At 41.6% G+C, this 17,639-nt stretch overlaps 1 protein-coding gene across 4 annotated transcripts; it reads right to left on the bottom strand.

Moving 5' to 3' along the window:
* Positions 1-2,909: 2,909 nt before the first annotated feature.
* On the bottom strand, positions 2,910-17,631 carry SAR1B (secretion associated Ras related GTPase 1B). 4 transcript variants are annotated; one of them, XM_040078146.2, is made up of 7 exons: positions 17,360-17,631; positions 13,010-13,080; positions 9,997-10,116; positions 9,142-9,207; positions 8,488-8,591; positions 8,206-8,337; positions 2,910-6,698 (listed from the first exon to the last, which is right to left on the bottom strand). In XM_040078146.2, the coding sequence occupies exons 2-7, from the start codon at positions 13,062-13,064 to the stop codon at positions 6,582-6,584; spliced, it is 594 nt and encodes a 197-aa protein (XP_039934080.1). In that variant the 5' UTR covers positions 13,065-13,080; positions 17,360-17,631; the 3' UTR covers positions 2,910-6,581. The 4 variants fall into 4 exon arrangements, with proteins under 4 accessions (XP_039934080.1, XP_039934081.1, XP_039934079.1 ...); XM_040078147.2 differs by having other exon boundaries at positions 17,364-17,631; XM_040078145.2 differs by having other exon boundaries at positions 17,440-17,631.
* Positions 17,632-17,639: the final 8 nt, after the last annotated feature.

Here is a 17,639-nt window from a genome sequence, read left to right as displayed (position 1 = left end):
AAAGAAGTTCTCTTTACGAACAAATCTTCAGGTCCAAGTGTCAAATCATCATAACCTTCTTTTGGGGATGTTCATCAGAGCTCCTCAGAGACAGCTGTCACTGACAGGGCAGTGATTGGAGCAAGTGGATAGGACACACTTCCAAAACACATGCTCGAGTAAACCTCTTATTTTGAAGGAACACCCATCCTTCTTTAAACCAATGCCAAAAGCTTCTCTAATGCCAGTAACAAAACATAAGCTCAAAAAAGGGAAAACTTATTACTAGCTCTGCCTAACCACTGTTTCTCCACACAGCACCCAGAACTCCAGCTGCTGTCCCTACTGTAGCTGCACATCTCAATTTTTCCCACACTATCTTCTGTAATTATTTATTTGCCAGTGAAGCAGAAGCTCTTAATTTTCTTTCCTGAAGACTCCTGATTTTTTTTATCCTTTAAAACCTACTATGAGTGCAGACTTGTAGTAATTGTCCTCTGCAAATTCATGCTAATGCATCTCGGTAACAATATTTTGCACAGGTTTATATTAAACCTCTTCTGTGTGTATATATGTATACATACATATAAACATAGATCTATTACATAGAAAGCAAGGAATAGAAGATTTAAGTGGCATGTACAGGAGTTTTCCTTTTACAGTTTCAATTTACCTGAACCTAAAGCAAAATCCTGCTCTAAGAGAGCAGCATTCGGGTACTGGGGCTGGAAGCCAGATCCTGGGCTGAACCCAAAATCTCTGAGTGCCAATGGGCCATAGAGGGCTTTAAGTATGGTTTAAGTTTTGCTGCTTGTGCTTGTATCTGGTCACAAGTCAAGTGCATTAAACAAGTGACCTCAGCTTTATTTTTGGGGAAGCTGCCCAAGAAACAGCAGTTTTCAGCGACTTAGCAAACCCCAGCTTAATTCTAGGATACTGGATAGATTTTGAAATAACCTGGCATCACCACAGCACAGACTGACTGAAATACAGCTCCTGTCACTCCCTAAGTTCTCTCTCCCTTTTGCTATCACAAGTGCCAGCGTTCCCAAACACTCGCCCTGTGGTCAGCCCACACACGAGCTGTGGCAGAGCAGCATTAGGTGCCCTGTCTGTAATTGCTCTCCCTTTTACCTCACTGGCAAAAGGACATTTTTCAACCCAACCAATTCTTCCCTTCCTCGATTACACAGGGGAAACTTGGTCAAGTATTTCCTAGAGATGCCCACAATGACCTGCAGGGCAGGTCCCATGCCCCCAACACTGACCCCTCCTGCTCAGTGCCCATTAGCAAACTTTTAGCTTTCACCAAAATTTGAACAAACTCGAACTTAACTTCTGCCCTTCCTCTCAAGAGGCACATTCACACTGAAAACCAAGTCCCTTTGCTCAGAACCCCTGTGTGCTACAAAAGCTGAGCTGCTCAGACGTCTCAGCTCAGCTTTGCCAGTGGCTGCTGCAGCACCAGGCCCAGCCCAGCCACTCATCACAGCTGAGCCCTTGTCCCCAAAGCTGCTGCACCTCCCCTGGGCTGGGTACTCAAATACCACCAAGTGGCCAATATCGGGTCTCCAACAGCTCATCCCTGCCCCAAGCTGCTGCCAAGGCTTTGCTCCAGCGAGTGCTGCTCCCAGGAGTCCACTGAACCGCTCTGACAGTAAAATACCACTTTGTGGGGGGAAAACCTAACCAAACAATATAAATTCTTACTTGCCTGTGCCAAACCCATCCATTTGGACCCACTAGTGAAAGTATGCCTTTACATTCTCCTTTCATGAAAATGTTTATTTAGATTTAAGAGGGAGAATCAGAAATTTTAAGTAGCCCCAGGCTTTGTAGTGTACACATTGCAAGTTTTTCTGCTGTTCTTTTACCTTGTATTCTACTGAACCTTGGCATGTGAAACACGGGAAATGGCACACACTTAGAGTGGCTGCAGTGCTGTGAACGCTGAGGGCAGGACCCAGTGTGCCACTAATATACACAAGGTTTGTGAAGTATCTCCAGTAGCTTCTGTCACCCTGTCACAGACAGGGGCAAACGGTGCCCATGGTAAGGAGGCACCACTTCCCTCGAGGCTGCTGTGAGAGCTCTTCTTGTTCAGGCAGAGACCAAGCACGACCCAATCCCTCCAGCCATCACTGTCACCAGAGGTAAAACAAGGACAAGAGCCTTCCACCCACAAGGATGATGAGGAAGCATTAGCAGATTGAAATCTCTGAGGCCCTGAAATAAAAGGCATCAAAGACTCCAAAATACATAAGATTTCTGACTATGATGCAACATGTGCAGTAAGAATCAGGGTCGTAAGAAAAACAAATGATATCTTTTTTAAATTATTATTTTACCATACTTACTCATCAAAATTTTAATTGCAATTCAAAAGCAGATAAAAAATAATTTGAAAAATGTAAACTAAGGAGAATGTATGCTTAGGATTGGAAAATAGTTGTCTAACAGTAGGTTAACACACTCCCCTGTAGGCTACACTCAGTTTGATAAATTTGAACTCAGACACAATTTCCACTCCACAGTCCCACCAACAGGGCCAATCCTAGAGTGCAGCTGGATTCTAAGGAAGTATCAATCACCTCTAAGATTATATCTTTCCATCTTATTTTGGAACTGCAACAAAGGAAATGCAATTTTTTGCATGTTCAAAGAGTTTTCCAGATAGAGGATTTTTTCCATACACCCATGAACAGAAGTTGAGCAAAAACGAGACAGAAATATTACTATACCCACCCACGAAAACCCAAACTCACTCCTAGACCATGTCCTGAGCACTTTTTTCCTGATTTTGATAACTTGACAAGAACTACCTGTTTGAAACTCCTTCAAATTTCAAGCAAAATTTTATTTTCCATTCCCAATACTTGTATTTCCAGCATAGGATGGGACAAAATAATAACAAATGCATTGACAACATGTTAAAGAACACGTCCATCTTTAGCTTTTCTTCTGCAGTTTATTATACAAATTACACTTTTCAACATTTAGAGCACTCACATTTCAGAACAGAAACACCAGTGCAAGGAGTGGTTTGTCCAAGTGCAAGGAAGTTACACATCCCCACTGACACCAGTGGATGAGGCTCAAATGTAACTCCTCAGTCCATAACTAACAATAGTGTGACCTAAATGTGAGCACGTTGTAGTCAACAGAAACACTGAGCTTTGGTTGGTAACAACCAAATACTTTGACAGGACAAACAAGAGAAGAACGATTTCACCTCCAGCCGACCTGTGAATTCACTGGGATCGGAGACCACCTCCATCATTTTTCTGAACTGACATTATTATAAGCAAGTGAACGCCAAATATTCTATTTGATGCTCAAATCCAATTATCAAAACACAATAAAGCCCCCATGCATGCAGGTATTGTAATCCAGTGAATGCCACAGGTCACCTTTGGCACATCATAGTCAGGACCTGAACACGGAAATAATCCTGATCTGGCAGCGGATAAATGAGACAGCTTGGAGAGCTTTCCCATCTCCAATGCCAATAATTGTTGCTAAAAAATGATTAAACCAAGACTGAAATAGAGCAATTACCTCCGAGTTATACAGTACATACTAGACCCCAGTTTTAAGTACATCCAAGCAAAAGAAGTCTTATTCAACCCAGAGATGCTAGCAGCTGGGGTTACTGATGTGAAATACAGGCCACTGTCAGAAGTATTATTAAGATTTTAGAAATCTGCATTCATTTCTCTTAAGGAACTGTTGCAATGTAAAAACAAAATGAGACAATTCATAAATAACATCTTTATTAATGAGTTTTCTTTTTCACATTCTTTAAAGTGATGTTCAATTAAAATCTGCATAGTCAAGAGTGCAAAAAAAAAAAAAAAAAAAAATTCATGTAAGTCAGACCCAAATGTGAACACTGCTTTTTTTGAAGCAAGACTGGTCACAGTCATAGGAATAAAATAGAAATAAATGGCCAGGGAGATATGGAGGGGATGGGGATGAGAACCACCAGGAAAATTCTCATCAGTATATTTGTCTATTAATGAAGTCTTCACACAAAGACACACAACAGTCATTCACATTCATGTGCACAACAGAATGTAAACTACAGAAGAAAGGTCCTTCCTCTGCTGAATGAAATGAAACAGAGCAAGATTATTTATGTATTTCACTGAGCATTGATCACCTATTCCAACAACATACCCAGGTGGATAACACAAGGTCCAGGTTTCTTCATGCCCTTATTAAAATCACATTTCAGCCACCATCCCACAGCAGGAACCAGGAAATCAACAGTGTTTCCATAACACTGGGAATTATTCTTAACACACACTTTAAAGCACCATCACCTCCCTTCCTTTTTAATTTTTAATAGGATTACCCCTTTCTTTAGTGTTGTTCACAGTTGGTTGGAAGAGCAGGTGAAGAGGACCCCTCCAAGCCCATGCAATGGCTCAGCCTGTGGAAGTGCAGCAGAACATCTCCACCTCCAGCTTCATTTCCATAAGCATAGGCAACACAGTCCCAAATCTCTCACATCAACACCACAATGTGACTCTGCAAGTAGTACTTTTAATATTTACACCATCTAGTGATTAAGCTGTGGTTCTCTGCATTATAACCATCATCAGAAAAAGCTAGGGGAAAAAAACAAAAGGCATATCCCCTACATAATGGCTGTAGGTAGTAAAGACACACACTGTCCACACAGTGGTGAGAGGCCACTTCTTGCCTCCAGTTTGGATTTATGCAGCAGAGACACCACTCTACAGCTGAACACAAGTTTAAATGCAAAACTCTCTATGTTGGTCATTTGGAAAAGCCATCCAATGCCCTCACACTGAACTGCACAACACACAAACTGGGCTTAATGTTTTGCATGGGATTCTACAGTAATAACTTCATTTACAATTTATATTAGTTATGTTCTGAATTATTCAGATGCACAGTCTAGGACTGTGGGGAACTGATCGTCAATATTCAATCATACCAGTTCAGGTTTGGGCAAGGAATAAGTCTAATTTATTTGCTTTGTGCCTATAGCCTTTAAATCTGAGATTCAAGCCTGGAGGTCAAAAGAAAGTTATTTGTGAAATCATCCAGTCAGAAATACATTTGCTGCCATGGATATTAGAAACATAAGGCCTAAAGTATTTTGGAGAAGATGTATAAGAGGAATTAAAAGGGATTCAGTACAACTTGCAGCATTTTGTATTTGTACAAAGACAAAACAAACTACACAGTAAAACTCAAATCCATCCTAGTGAAATGGTGACTCCAGGGCTGAAACCCCATGTTCATTTGGCAAATTAGGAGTAAAACATGCCCAGGACAAGAAAGCACCAACCACAGCTCCCAGCCAGCATCAATAAAACGTGCTGCAACACCCTTTCTTCAAATATAGCCTGCTTTCCCCTTGGGGAGCTAACACTCAAAAGCAGGGGAAAGCAGTCAGAAACTGGAAAGGGGGACTGAATTTTACCCCAGAAATAAGTGCCCTGGGCAGCCGGCAGCTGCCACACTGGCCAGGTTTCAGGGCAAAACCACGTAAAAGAGTAAATCTTGTCCCAGTTCAAAATACCAAAAGTAAAACTGGCCAATGGGTGGGAGCTGGTAAATTTTCAAAAGCAGCAATGGCAAGCAATCCATTTTTTGTCCTGGAAATTTCATGGGCAATTTCTTCTGGCAGACCCAAAAATGAATGAAATTGGAAAAGGATATTTAGTGCAGTGATATTCTTAATTTCTTCAGAGAGAAACTGTATTTCTTGTGTCACATCAGGGGTAAAATTCAAAAGCTCAGTAGATGAAGACCGCTTTTGTCATTAGTTCAAGATTTACTTTAGCACGGCTAATTTACACTATTTGTATTTGTGGTAATTATAAGGGCATCACAGTAGGTTTTTCCTTTACTATGGAAAAATCCTAAAATAAATATGATTTAGTAGTCTGAAAAAACCCCACCTTACTTTAACCTGCAATGAAACTACCTTGTGGCCTGCTTGTGTTTCAGGAAAATATCCCACATATTCAAATCAGCCTCGCTAGGTAAAACACATTAAAATGAAACATTTCCCATTAAAGATGCCAAAAACTGGATTTAAATTTATTGCATGACGTTGCATAAGAAAGTGTATTATTGAAAACTGTAAGGCATCATGCAATTATCCATCAGCTAATTATTTATTATTCCTTGAAAGATGGTTATATACTCTGAAGTTATAAAACCAGTTTCAAAAAAGTACATAAAAAATTTAACATAAGCATTAAATATTTTTCACATGTTCATCGTTTTCAGCTGTTAAAAAGTGCATTCAAACATACTGTACTGGAAAGTTGCTCTGACCAAAAATGGTGCTGGAGACTCATTAAATTAAAAGCTGCAAAAGGATGTTGCACAGGATTAGAAAGCTCACAGGTTGTGGTATTTAAACTTACAAACTCACTTGAAATAATTTTGCAATCCTCACACTTACAATTTAGCATCAATGATATAATTAGCTAAAAATGTGTATCGTTAAAATTGAACAGTCAAATGAATTCAAGTTACGTACACTGAGTGATCAAATAAGGAGCAGACAACACTGAGACCAGGGCCAGGATGTGCTGCTGTGATTTTGGCAGGGATCAGTTGATGTACTGGGCCATCCAGCGGAACCCCTCCCCGTAGCCTTGTCTCTTTAGCACACTGCACATGAACACCTCCAGGGGCCTGGCATTCAGGTCTTTCAGTGGTGTGCTGCCCTGCAGAGAAACACAAACATTCCCTTACAGTTCACTCATAAACAACATCTATTCCACATGGACATTTGCTTCAGTGGAATGCCCGTATTTAACTCGTGTTTGACACTGGAATTTTGGAAAATAAATTAATCTAAAATCATGGAATGGGTTGGGTTGGAAGGGACCTTAAAGCTAATCTCATTCCAAACCCCTGCCATGGGCAGGGACACCTTCCACTGTCCCAGGTTGCTCCAAGCCCTGTCCAAACTGGCATGATAACCCTTGCAGGAATAGGGTATCCCCAGCTCCTCTGCGCCTGACCCCTCCACAGAAAGACCAGAACACACGACCTTAATCTCAGTAACTTGTATACAAGAAATACACTGTGCATGTTCTCACATGCATCCACACTGGAGAGGGGGAACTACATGAAACCATAATTGAACAGCAAACATGCAAAGAAAATTTTAGAGCTTATACTTGGTGTTCAGTCACAGTTCCCTGCTCTGTTTGCAACAATTTTCCAACCAGATAAAAAAACCAATTAGCTACAAATTTTAGGACTGACCAAAGCAAGAGCGCAAGGTGCTTGCTTGCCAAGATCAGCCCAGTGCAATAAAGCTGCTGCTCAAGTGGAGATTCACCGTGGTGTTCATGCTTCATCAAATACATGTGGTGTAAAGACCAGAAAACAAGAAGGCAAGATGCAGCAAACAAGAAAGTAAAGATTTGTTCCTGCCTGACCTAAACTCTGACTGGCACTGAACTTTCAGGGAGGCACCTAAAAGTGAATAAGCAAAGAGGAATCACAAGGCAGGTGCCCTCAGCAGAGCTGGTCAGCTAATGAAAGCTGTGACTGGAAGCCACAGTGGAACGACTCCGTCAGCTGCAGGAAGGTTTCTTTCCAAGGGCCAAGGACATCGAGCACCATTCCTAATGCTCACAAGCAGAGCACAGCAGTAACTTTAGATTAAGAGGAGTTGAAGTATCACCAAGAGCCTTACTAAAAAACTGCCTCGTTGCTATGGATGCCAGTAGGAACTTTTTCCTTCCCACAACCTACAAACTTAAGACTTCTACAGTGGTGTAAATCCATCTCTAAGCTTTAGGCAAATATGTTAGGTGGAAAATTATTAAAGCTTGCACTTGAAATGAGAAAAGTCACTTACTGAATGATTCCATTCAGTTTTCTATTGTAATTCACTCTATAACTATAGTCTCGGAAAACTGTTTAAAAATAGTGCATAAGAAAGTTGAAGTACTAAAAATTATTCTAGATACAAATACATTTTCTCTGAAAAAAATGTGGCATTAAATATGATGTAGAAAGTCGTAGCAGACATACATCTAACACATGCAAAGACACTCTGGGATTCATTCTATATACTGTTATTATGTACTACATACTTTATAAATTAGAAAAACATTTATTTTCTATAGCTGGAGCAAACCAGAGTCAACACACAAATAAGGCAAACTAACTCCCTAAGCCAAAAACCTCACCAAACAAAAAGAAAAAGAGCAATACCTTTCCTGTTGTCTGGCCATACAGACCAAACGTCTCTCGTAACCTCTCTTCACTGATGGCTTCAGGTCTGTCAATCTTGTTACCAAGAATTAGGATAGGCACATTAGCAATAGTTTCATCTGTCATTAGTGACTGCAAAGGAATGGAGAAATGAGGACTGATTAATTTAGAATACAGACGGTCAAATCACTACTACTCATTTGCAGGTGACAGCAGAAGTCTGTTGGGTATTTAAGCTTAATTCTTAGAAGTTCAGACTTTCAAAAGCTTATTTGAACTTACATCAAGTTCTTCTTTTGATTCAAGCAATCTTTCGTGATCTGCACAGTCCACCAAGAACACAACACCATTAATTGCAGGCAGGTAGTTTTTCCACACTCTGCGAGCTACAGGGAAAATAAGGAATAAAAATATAATAAAATTATCCCCAAATACAGAGCGATGCACATTGGTAATTAAGAAGCAACAGGTGTGTGTGGGTTTATTGATTTGATTTTTTTTTAATTCTTAGCTTATGTTGCCAGTCTTTGGGATGCAATTTCATGTTTTACAAAGCTTGAAATAACAGAGCAAAATTATCATTCTCTCTAATGTTACCACTGTTTTATTCCACATGAATGCTGATGTATGGAAATGGTTTTTGCTTCCCCAAGAATTATGTCAACAAAGGTAAGTTTGAAGGTAAATGTAAAGAATTCAAAGTACAGAACTCTTCCTCAAAGTATTAGTCAGAAGTTTCTCCTCTACTGCAGCTCTTGCCAAATCATATCTGTAATTTGTGGTAAATGGTGGAAATGGGCAAAAGAGCAGCCAATGTCTTTTATGTTGTCACAGAAGAGTGTGAGAAGTCAGTCTCTGCAGCAGGGCCATGTTTCTGATTGGAAGTAAACTCCAGCCCAGTTCAGTGATCCTAAGTGAGTCAGCACACACTCTTACCTTGAGCATGTCCACCCAGATCAAAGGTAGTGAAAGTCATGCCAGCGATTGTCAGCTCTTCTGAAGCTGGAAATACACAGAATTATGCTCTAGGTGAAGATTAAGCAGTGCTTTGGAAAAGTCTGCCCTTCTAGCATATGGATTTTACTTTCTTTTGGTTCTTTCCAGTATTTTGTTATTCAAGAAGAAAATAAGAGTAATACATTCTCTCAAAATCGGCACATTCGTGTATCACCAAAATGTTATTAACCATTAAAGCATGTGTGAAATATCTACAATGCTAAGAACAGCAGAGTAGTCCTACATTATTTATCCCTACATATTACACAAACAACAGTTGGCTCTGGCATCTGGTTTGCAAAAAAGATTTTGCATTTGGCATTTTGTTTTCAATACTGTTCAAGGCTTCTCCTCTTCACATCCTTTCCCAATTTCTCACCTCCTTACTGGACTTCCCCAATCTACATTTTCAACCTGTGTTGAACTTTTTCTCCTGCAAGGTTACCAGGATAACAATTGAACAGCAACCTCTGTGACACAAACACTGATTTTCCAATTATACAGAGAAGCTGTTCCCAAAAATTGCAAACCCCTATTTCTTGCAGCTTCTATAGCACAAACTCTCTGCTTCACTGTTCTGCTTGTCATTCACTTCTTAATTTTAAATACAACACACTGAACTATCCCACACACATAATGTTTTTTTAAGATTATTTGAACTATCCATGGATTGCAATCCCAAAAATCCCTTTCTGTCTCCACAGTTACTTGTGGTCTTACAATGCATAATCAGATCCTGCTTTTCTTGCAATCTTTCAAATGCCTTCTAGCCAAGGAACAGCACTATTAACTTACTGGGGTGTAACGTGGGGACGTGTTGTCCCAGTCTGTCATCTTTGAGCATGTGCAGCAGTGTAGTTTTTCCAGCATTGTCCAGTCCAAGAAATACTAGTTTGCCTGATTTCTTGTACAATCCTAGAACAAATAAAGGACCTAGTGATTAATCAGTTCAACCAGCAGGAGTTCATTTCCATCACTAGAGATGATTTTGCTCCTAAGTGTTACAGTCACAGTACAAAATACAGAGCAGGCAAACTCCACCACACCTTTATCAGTGCTCTTTGTCCATGCTGTACAAATGACATTCCCGCTTACCACAAGCCTGCTGCACCAGGTAACATGCAGCTTACAGGATGCTTGGCAGGAGCAGGAGAGGCACACAACTGGTGTGAATGCATCAATCATGGAAATGCATTGTATCATCTTAGGAAAAGCATGGCAGAACAGGACTAAATGCTACCAGTGTAGTTTACTCTGCCCCAGCAAAAGGAGAGTTCTGCTCACAGTGGGTGGAGAGGTGGGCACAGACCACAGCATTAACAGCAAGCTCTGGACCATGGACCATCCTGAACCTGAACTCTGTTCAGCTACCTCCAATTACAGCAAAACACTCGTCCGAGACATAAAGAAAATTCAGACCTCAATCAGAATAACATGGAGAAATTGAACTCAACATCAATAATCATAACTTGTGTATGAATTCTTTAATATTGGTTAACATATTATTTAGACAAAAAGTAACTTTCACCCATACCCCCAGGAAAACTTGTTGGCTACATCCTGAACGGCATCGTCAGGGCACTTCTGACATACTTTGTCCCATGTGACAATGCCTTCCTAACAGGAATAAGAACTTTTATTTTCATTGGTTGTCATCTTTATGAAAATGCCTTCTGCCCTTCTTCTCCCCCTCCACTTGTAACCCTAGAAATGTAACAGTTGCTGTGAAGGAGAGGAAAGATGTTTAAAACAGGAATACCGTATTTTCTTAAACTGGATTTTATCAAAGGGCAATTCTCTTTCAACTTGTCAACACTGTATCCTCTGCCAGAATTAGTTTTCATGGCTTCAAACTCATTGATATTCAAAGTAAAACATTAAGATAAAATAAATTTAAAAACAAAAAATCAATCCTGTTCTGTACTGAAAAAAACCCCATCTTCTGTAATGTGCTCTTCCCATGTGTGTAGGGATGTTCAGCCAGAGCCGCTGATGCTGCGGCATTCCAGGGACAGAGGCTCCTCTGCAGACCTTTACACCACTGCTGTTTGCTCACCTCTCCCTCTGCCTTTAAGCTAATCTCAGGGAACACATTCCAGCTGGTCATGTTTTGTAACTTGCAGGAATGAATATTCTCTCTTATTCCTCATCTTATTTCATTAATGATCTTTATTACTCCAGGTCCTGTAGAGTGTCTTCACAGTTCCTTCAAATACAACTCTTTCTTCCCAAACTCACCTTCTCACATACCCATATATATATATATATTAAAAAAAAAAAAACTATTAAGCTGCAGAGTGGAGGAGAAAGTGTTAATGTTTACAGAGAAAGAAGTGGACAAACATTTACATCACAGGAGAAACTCTGGTTCACACTCAACTTATGAGTTTAACAAAACTCTATATAGGAATAGGAAACCTATAGGAAATCAGTAATATTTTTGCTACTCTCAGCCTGCACATCCAGGACTCTTTCCTTCCCAGACAGATATTGCTGGTTTCACTTCAAGCTTCCCAAGTGTCTTTCGGGGAAACACAAGACTAACAAGCAGCCATACTTCAGCAATTGGCTACACCAAGACCTGAGATTTTATATATACATATAAATTTAAAAAATGCTTTTGTGCATTCCAAAAGTATCCTTGTGCAAAGATGTTCTTCCTAAAGTGATCCCATTAGCCTTCTGACAGGACAGCACAAGAAACTGTGGGGAGTTTTCCAAATGTTATGATCTGCCTTCTTTAACTGTAAGTATAACTGAGAATGCAAAGAGAAAGTGTTTCTTCTAGAAAAAGAGGGACATAAAAGAGGGAACTACTTCAAGCTCCTCTATCTTTCAGTAGAATTAGCTTTGCTTGCACAGGAATGGAAGAGCAGGCCAGTGTGCAGTAATCACTGTGCAGCTAAGGAAGAGGAGATAAGAAAGGTTAGTCAACTTAGTTAAAATTTCACTGGCTAACATTTTGATAGCAGGCCAAGGGTCTGACATTCAGTGCAAAACTTTAAACTTTCAACTGATAAAAGGCAGGTGGCACAGCTTGCTATGACTTAGCAAGCTTGCTGTGTCTTAGCCTCAAATGCTTTTTGACCACTTCAATAAAATCCTTTGAACTTGGAAATTGTGCCTTTTACCCATTTGATCTGCAACTTCTGATCTTTTTTTTTTTTTTTTTTTTTTTTTAATCCTAACATTAATTTTCCTCATGGTTGTGGGGTTTTTTCACCTTGAACTGATATGGATTGCAGACTTTTTGGCCAGGGAATAATTTTCTGAGGCTCTCGAGTAGATGCCAGTGAAGTTACACACTAATTTCTGTGGCACAGAACAACAACAAAAAAATCACAGAACAATGCACTGCTGAATGTGAGAAAGGGCTTCAATATCTGGTATTAATTTTTTGTACACAGTCCCTCCTATTCGGATTCTGAAATTCTATCCTCACATGCAAAAGAACTGAATTAAAATATCCGAGTTCAGTTCTTTACAGCAGAGAAAAATCAGGAGAAGACCAATAAAAGCCAACTGAATTACACCAGCTTAAATGTAGTATGATTAGAAAAGTCCAGCCTATTATGATCATGAAATAAAATGTAATTTTTCTCAAGAAGGATTAATGTAAGATGGAGTGGAGAGCACACTATGGAAATGCTCAGTATTTATAAGTGAAACTTTTATTTGAGTGTTACTGAATGTACACCGAACCAAATATTATTATTTACCCAGCAGTCTTATTTGAAGATAACAGAGGTGAACAAATATTTTACACAAGACCAGCAGAAAGGAAAAGCCCCAAACAATAATGACTTACCTAAAAACTGCAATACGCTACTGAAACCACTGTAAATCCAATCAAATAGGAACATATCTGAATCTTATAGTCTGAAAGAAAGAGGAAACATAATGCATTTAAGTTCTGTCAGCACAGCATATTAAGCATTGTAAAATATTTATAGGTAACAAAAGTAATTTAAAATCCCGTGTTGAAAATAAAAAGCATTTTCATTTCGGTAAACTGTATCATAGACCAGTTAAGTGACAATAGCAAAGATTTTCCCCTCCCTTGGGAAAGCACTGCGTGGACTGAAGTCCTTGCAAGAAGTAAAAATAATTTTATCCAAAGTACAATCTGTTGAAGGTATGTGATGATCCACTGAAGATTTTAAACAGGAGTTTCACTTTTCAGCTGGGGAAAGTTGGCACTTCAGAGAGGGCACTAGAGGGATCTGAGTGCTCCAGTCACCCCTGGGAGCTGCTGGGGCTCAAAGCAGAGGCAGTAAGAGTTGAAGAAGTTTTACAGAGTTGAACCTAGAGAAGTTTGATACCAAATAAATCCTTGTCCACACAGAACCTGTCTGTTTACCCTTCAAAGACACTGACCTCCTGTATCATCCCGCACAGGCTGCCACAATTCAATCCTTAAATGCAAAAGTTTTGTTTAAAAAAACCCCACCAGACCCCCATATTTTCCCACTGAATTCCTCTAGCTTAGATTAAAGAACAGAGGGATAAGCTGAGAGACAGTACTAGGCTCATTGTGTAGCCATGAGCGATTAATTTCCTAGCTTTCATCTTAATTTCCTCATTATCTAAAGTGAGGATAGTCATAGAATCATTGAGGTTGAAAAAGACCTCTAAGATCACGGAGTCCAACTGTTAGCTCAGCACCACCGGGTTCAGCACTTAAACCAAGTCCCCAGGGGCCACATCCACAGGACTTGTGAGCGCTTCCAGAGATGGTGAATCCACCACTGCCTGGGGCAGCCTGTGCCAGGCCATCCTTTCCATGAAGAAAATTTTCCTAATATCTAATCTGAATCTTCGCTAGCACAACTTGAAGCTGTTTCCTCTTGTCTTGTCACCTGAGAGAAAACACCAGCCCCGACCTGCTACAACCTGGCAGGGAGTTGTAGGGAGTGATGAGGCTTCCCCCCCAGCCTCCTTTCTCCGGGCTGAGCCTCCCCAGCTCCCTCAGCTGCTCCTCATCAAACTTGTGCTCTAAATCACACTGAAAGCACCAGTTTGACACTGTGAATTGTGAGTATTTTAGTTCTCTTAGAGACTAAAAAGGGCAACATCCTTAGAAGCCATTAGCCAACTAATTCCCACTGGAATGCATGACCCCTGTAAACAGTGGAGTCTGACTGCCCTGGAAACACTGGACTGCAGTGCTAAACACAGCCGGCAGAGATACCCACACTGCTACAGGTTCTCACCACACTGTTTAGAAGCTGCAGGGCTGCCTTGGGCCATCACAAAAGGATTTCAGGGCAGCTCTGAGCCTGGAGCACAGCACACAGGAGTCAAAACACAGGTCTGAACCAGCCCAAAATCCAGGCATCCACGATAGCAACTACACTCATGACAGAGTTTCTTTGCTACACAACAACAGGTACATCACACAGAGATAATGTGGAAAGAGGAGTGAATATTTAAATGACCTTTGCTTGCACTGGAACAAAATCTGTTCAGATGACCAAGCACCAGGTGTCTTGGTTTCGCCACAACTAAAACCTTTAACCACGTCTACATTACTCTGAACAACGCAGCAGCTGCAACAGGCACAATTTTTAAGAATACAAATCAAATATGCCTGTCAATGCATAAACACCCAGTTACACAATGTCATGACTGAAACTGTCCCTTGCACGGCTAAAAACCAAAGGTCAAGAATAAGCAAACATGGCAGAACACACACGTCAGCAGATTTATTTATTGCTTGAGCAAAATACCAATCGAGAAAAGCCTCTGTGGGGCTTAGGGAAACGATCGACTCAAATAACCTGCAAATCAGGGCAAATAGCGTGATGTAAGAGAAGTACTCAGATTACTGAGGTGAGAATAACTTCAGTGTTCAGTTGTATTAACCTATTCCATCTATTACACTTAGGTTTACAAAAAACGTCAACCAAAGCAATCTTCACGCATTACAGAAAAAAACTTAAAGGGGTGAGATTCTAGCGATTAACCTGAGAACAGGATTACTCTACAAACTCTACAAACACAGCTGAAGTGGCATTGGTTCCATTTCCATCACCGTAAGAAAAGTGGTGCTGGAAACAGAGCTACCCAAATCCTCCCAGAACAACCTCCATATCAGCTGGCAGCAGTTAAAGGAAAACACTTTCAAAATGGGAAAAAAATGCACAGCTAATTGTAAAAGCAAACAGGTAATATTTGAATAGAGATATTAAATCTACTCTTATCACACAGGAAAAGTAACTGTATAATTCAGAGCTGTGTCAAATCAAAGCATTACAAAACTGGAGTGGCTCTGCTCTGGTTCCAAGAGTTGTTACGCTGAGAGCGAATTCAGGGAAGACCTGAGGCTGTTGAATACATACGAACTCAAACACTTAGGCTCACATAAACACCATAAAAGCAGAACAATGAAGATTCAGCAACCAGTGTTTACAAGCCATGATGGAGATGAAGATACTATTTTAATGTTATTTCAAGGGTTGATTTGAAAATAATTCACTCGAAGCAGATAAAATCTTTGAATGAAAAGCTGTGCTGGACCAAGACAGTCTTGATACCAGCTACTTTTACAGACATCACCAACTCACTGTGTCTCCACTACAAAGATACCACAGTTAACTTCCTAGTATCACTTCAGTGACACATGTCTACCACTGAAAAATGTCCCCATCAACCCTGGTCAATATTATTTCATCAGCAAAGCATCACCCAGTGACTCCTGTGGAGCCAGGTCCACCACTCCACAGACCAAGGACTTGGGTTCACGTACTGGAGACTGTGGAGAATGAGGAATTCCTGCACAGTGGCTCTGGTAACACAGAGCCAGCCTCTTGAAGAGAAAGCTGCTGACAGCATGGACTAGCAAGCAAACTCACTCACACCTCTTTTATTTTCTGAAAATTAGGAATATTTTTTCCTCCTACACTCAGCTTGCTTTTGTTCTAGCTAAAAATTCATCATTTCACTTCCGAACCTTAGGACAGTGTTCACTTCTGAAGCCTCTCAAAGTTAAGGTAAGAGACAATATCATGCTTTTAAATAAGAGTTTTAAATGCCTTTATGGAGCAATGAGGAAACAGAAACCAGTGACACCCAAGTGAACAGCTCTTGCATGAACTGGGAACACGTTGTGCTACAGCTGTGTGGGGACTGTCAGCAAGAGCCAGGGACGAAATCTCAGTCCAGCCTGAGAGCACCAAACCTCAGGCACAGTTCAGTCTGAAACCACACCCTGCAAGCAGCAGCTTAAAGCCTACTGCTAAGGCTAGGCTTTTCAAGTAGCATATAAACATGATCACTTAAAAGTTATAATTTCACACATGATTACTGTAACATTATAGAACATTACCACAGGCAACAAAAGTCGAAGTCTGTAGGAAACTCAGTGGATAAACTGAGATTCTACAACACAGTTTATTCTTTGATTTGAAACTGCACTTGGACGTTGTATTTTAAAAGCTGAGGGAAGGCACAGTTAGAAAATGAGGTAACAGACTTTCTTGAAGTATTTTAATAATTTTGAGACAGCAGGGTTTACCTGTGAAGACAGCACTACAACACACGAGTTCCTAAGTGTCCCTGATGCAGAGGTTTAGCCAGCCCTGGTTCACAAAGCCCAGCTGTCAGAGCACATCCTCACTGCAAGGCTGCCGCACCATTCACTGACTTACGAACAAAACCCGCAAAAGCAGTAACTTCTGAAGATATAACAATACTTCAAACAAGCATTGCCCGGTCGATACAATGTGGCAGGCGGCTGCCCAGGGAGGCTGCAGGGCATCTGTGGGTTATGGGGTTACTTAACACACCTCACCATCGCAGACCCACTGAGGGACCTGCGAGCACCGTGACAGCCTCACGGACCGGCCGGTGCCCCCAGCGGCCCGAGCAGCTCCAAGAGCTGTGCCACGGGGAAGAAAAAAAAAAGAGGGAATCGATAGAAGGGATCGGAGAGAAGGGAAGGGAAGGGAGCGCCCGTCCCCAATCCCCTCGCGGCGCGCTGCCCGCGGCCCCGCGCAGGCCGCGGCTTGTCGGGGCGGGTAGGGACCCCCGGCCAGGCCCAGCCACGGCCCGGAGGCCTCTCCCAGCAGGACCCGGGAACGGCCCAGCGTCCTGCGGGGCTCGCCCGGCTTCCCCACCGGCCAGGGAGAACAGACCCCTCACCGCCCGCCCCACTCACCCACCGCCGAGCCTGAAGTGCTCTGGGACTCAGGCAGCACCAGCACCGGCACCGGCACGGATACCGACACCGACACTCACCCGCGGCTGCGCCCGCTCCGCCCCCCACGGCTGCTTCCGGCACCGGCGCCCGCGGCGCACGCACTCGGGTGGGCTCGGCTGTGTTCGAAAAAACTCGGCTGTGTTCGGATAGACTCGGATATGTTCGGATGAGCGGGCGTCGTCGCGGCTGGGCTGCCTTCGGCTGGACTCGGCTAGGCTCGGCTCGGCTCGGTGTGACT

This window comes from Hirundo rustica, chromosome 14, assembly GCF_015227805.2.
Source record: "Hirundo rustica isolate bHirRus1 chromosome 14, bHirRus1.pri.v3, whole genome shotgun sequence".
NCBI lineage: Eukaryota > Metazoa > Chordata > Aves > Passeriformes > Hirundinidae > Hirundo > Hirundo rustica.
Note: the sequence above shows the minus strand (reverse complement) of the source record. Positions and strands in the feature narration are given on the sequence as shown.

What these genes read in the sequence shown, in the direction of transcription:
- SAR1B (XM_040078146.2), bottom strand. Translation starts at nt 13,064, where the DNA reads ATGTTCCTATTTGATTGGATTTACAGTGGTTTCAGTAGCGTATTGCAG. An exon ending in TAGCGTATTGCAGTTTTTAG is followed by an intron (nt 10,117 to 13,009) that starts GTAAGTCATTAT and finishes TATTTGTTCTAG; the next exon opens with GATTGTACAAGAAATCAGGC. An exon ending in ATGGCCAGACAACAGGAAAG is followed by an intron (nt 6,699 to 8,205) that starts GTATTGCTCTTT and finishes GTTTCTCTGCAG; the next exon opens with GGCAGCACACCACTGAAAGA.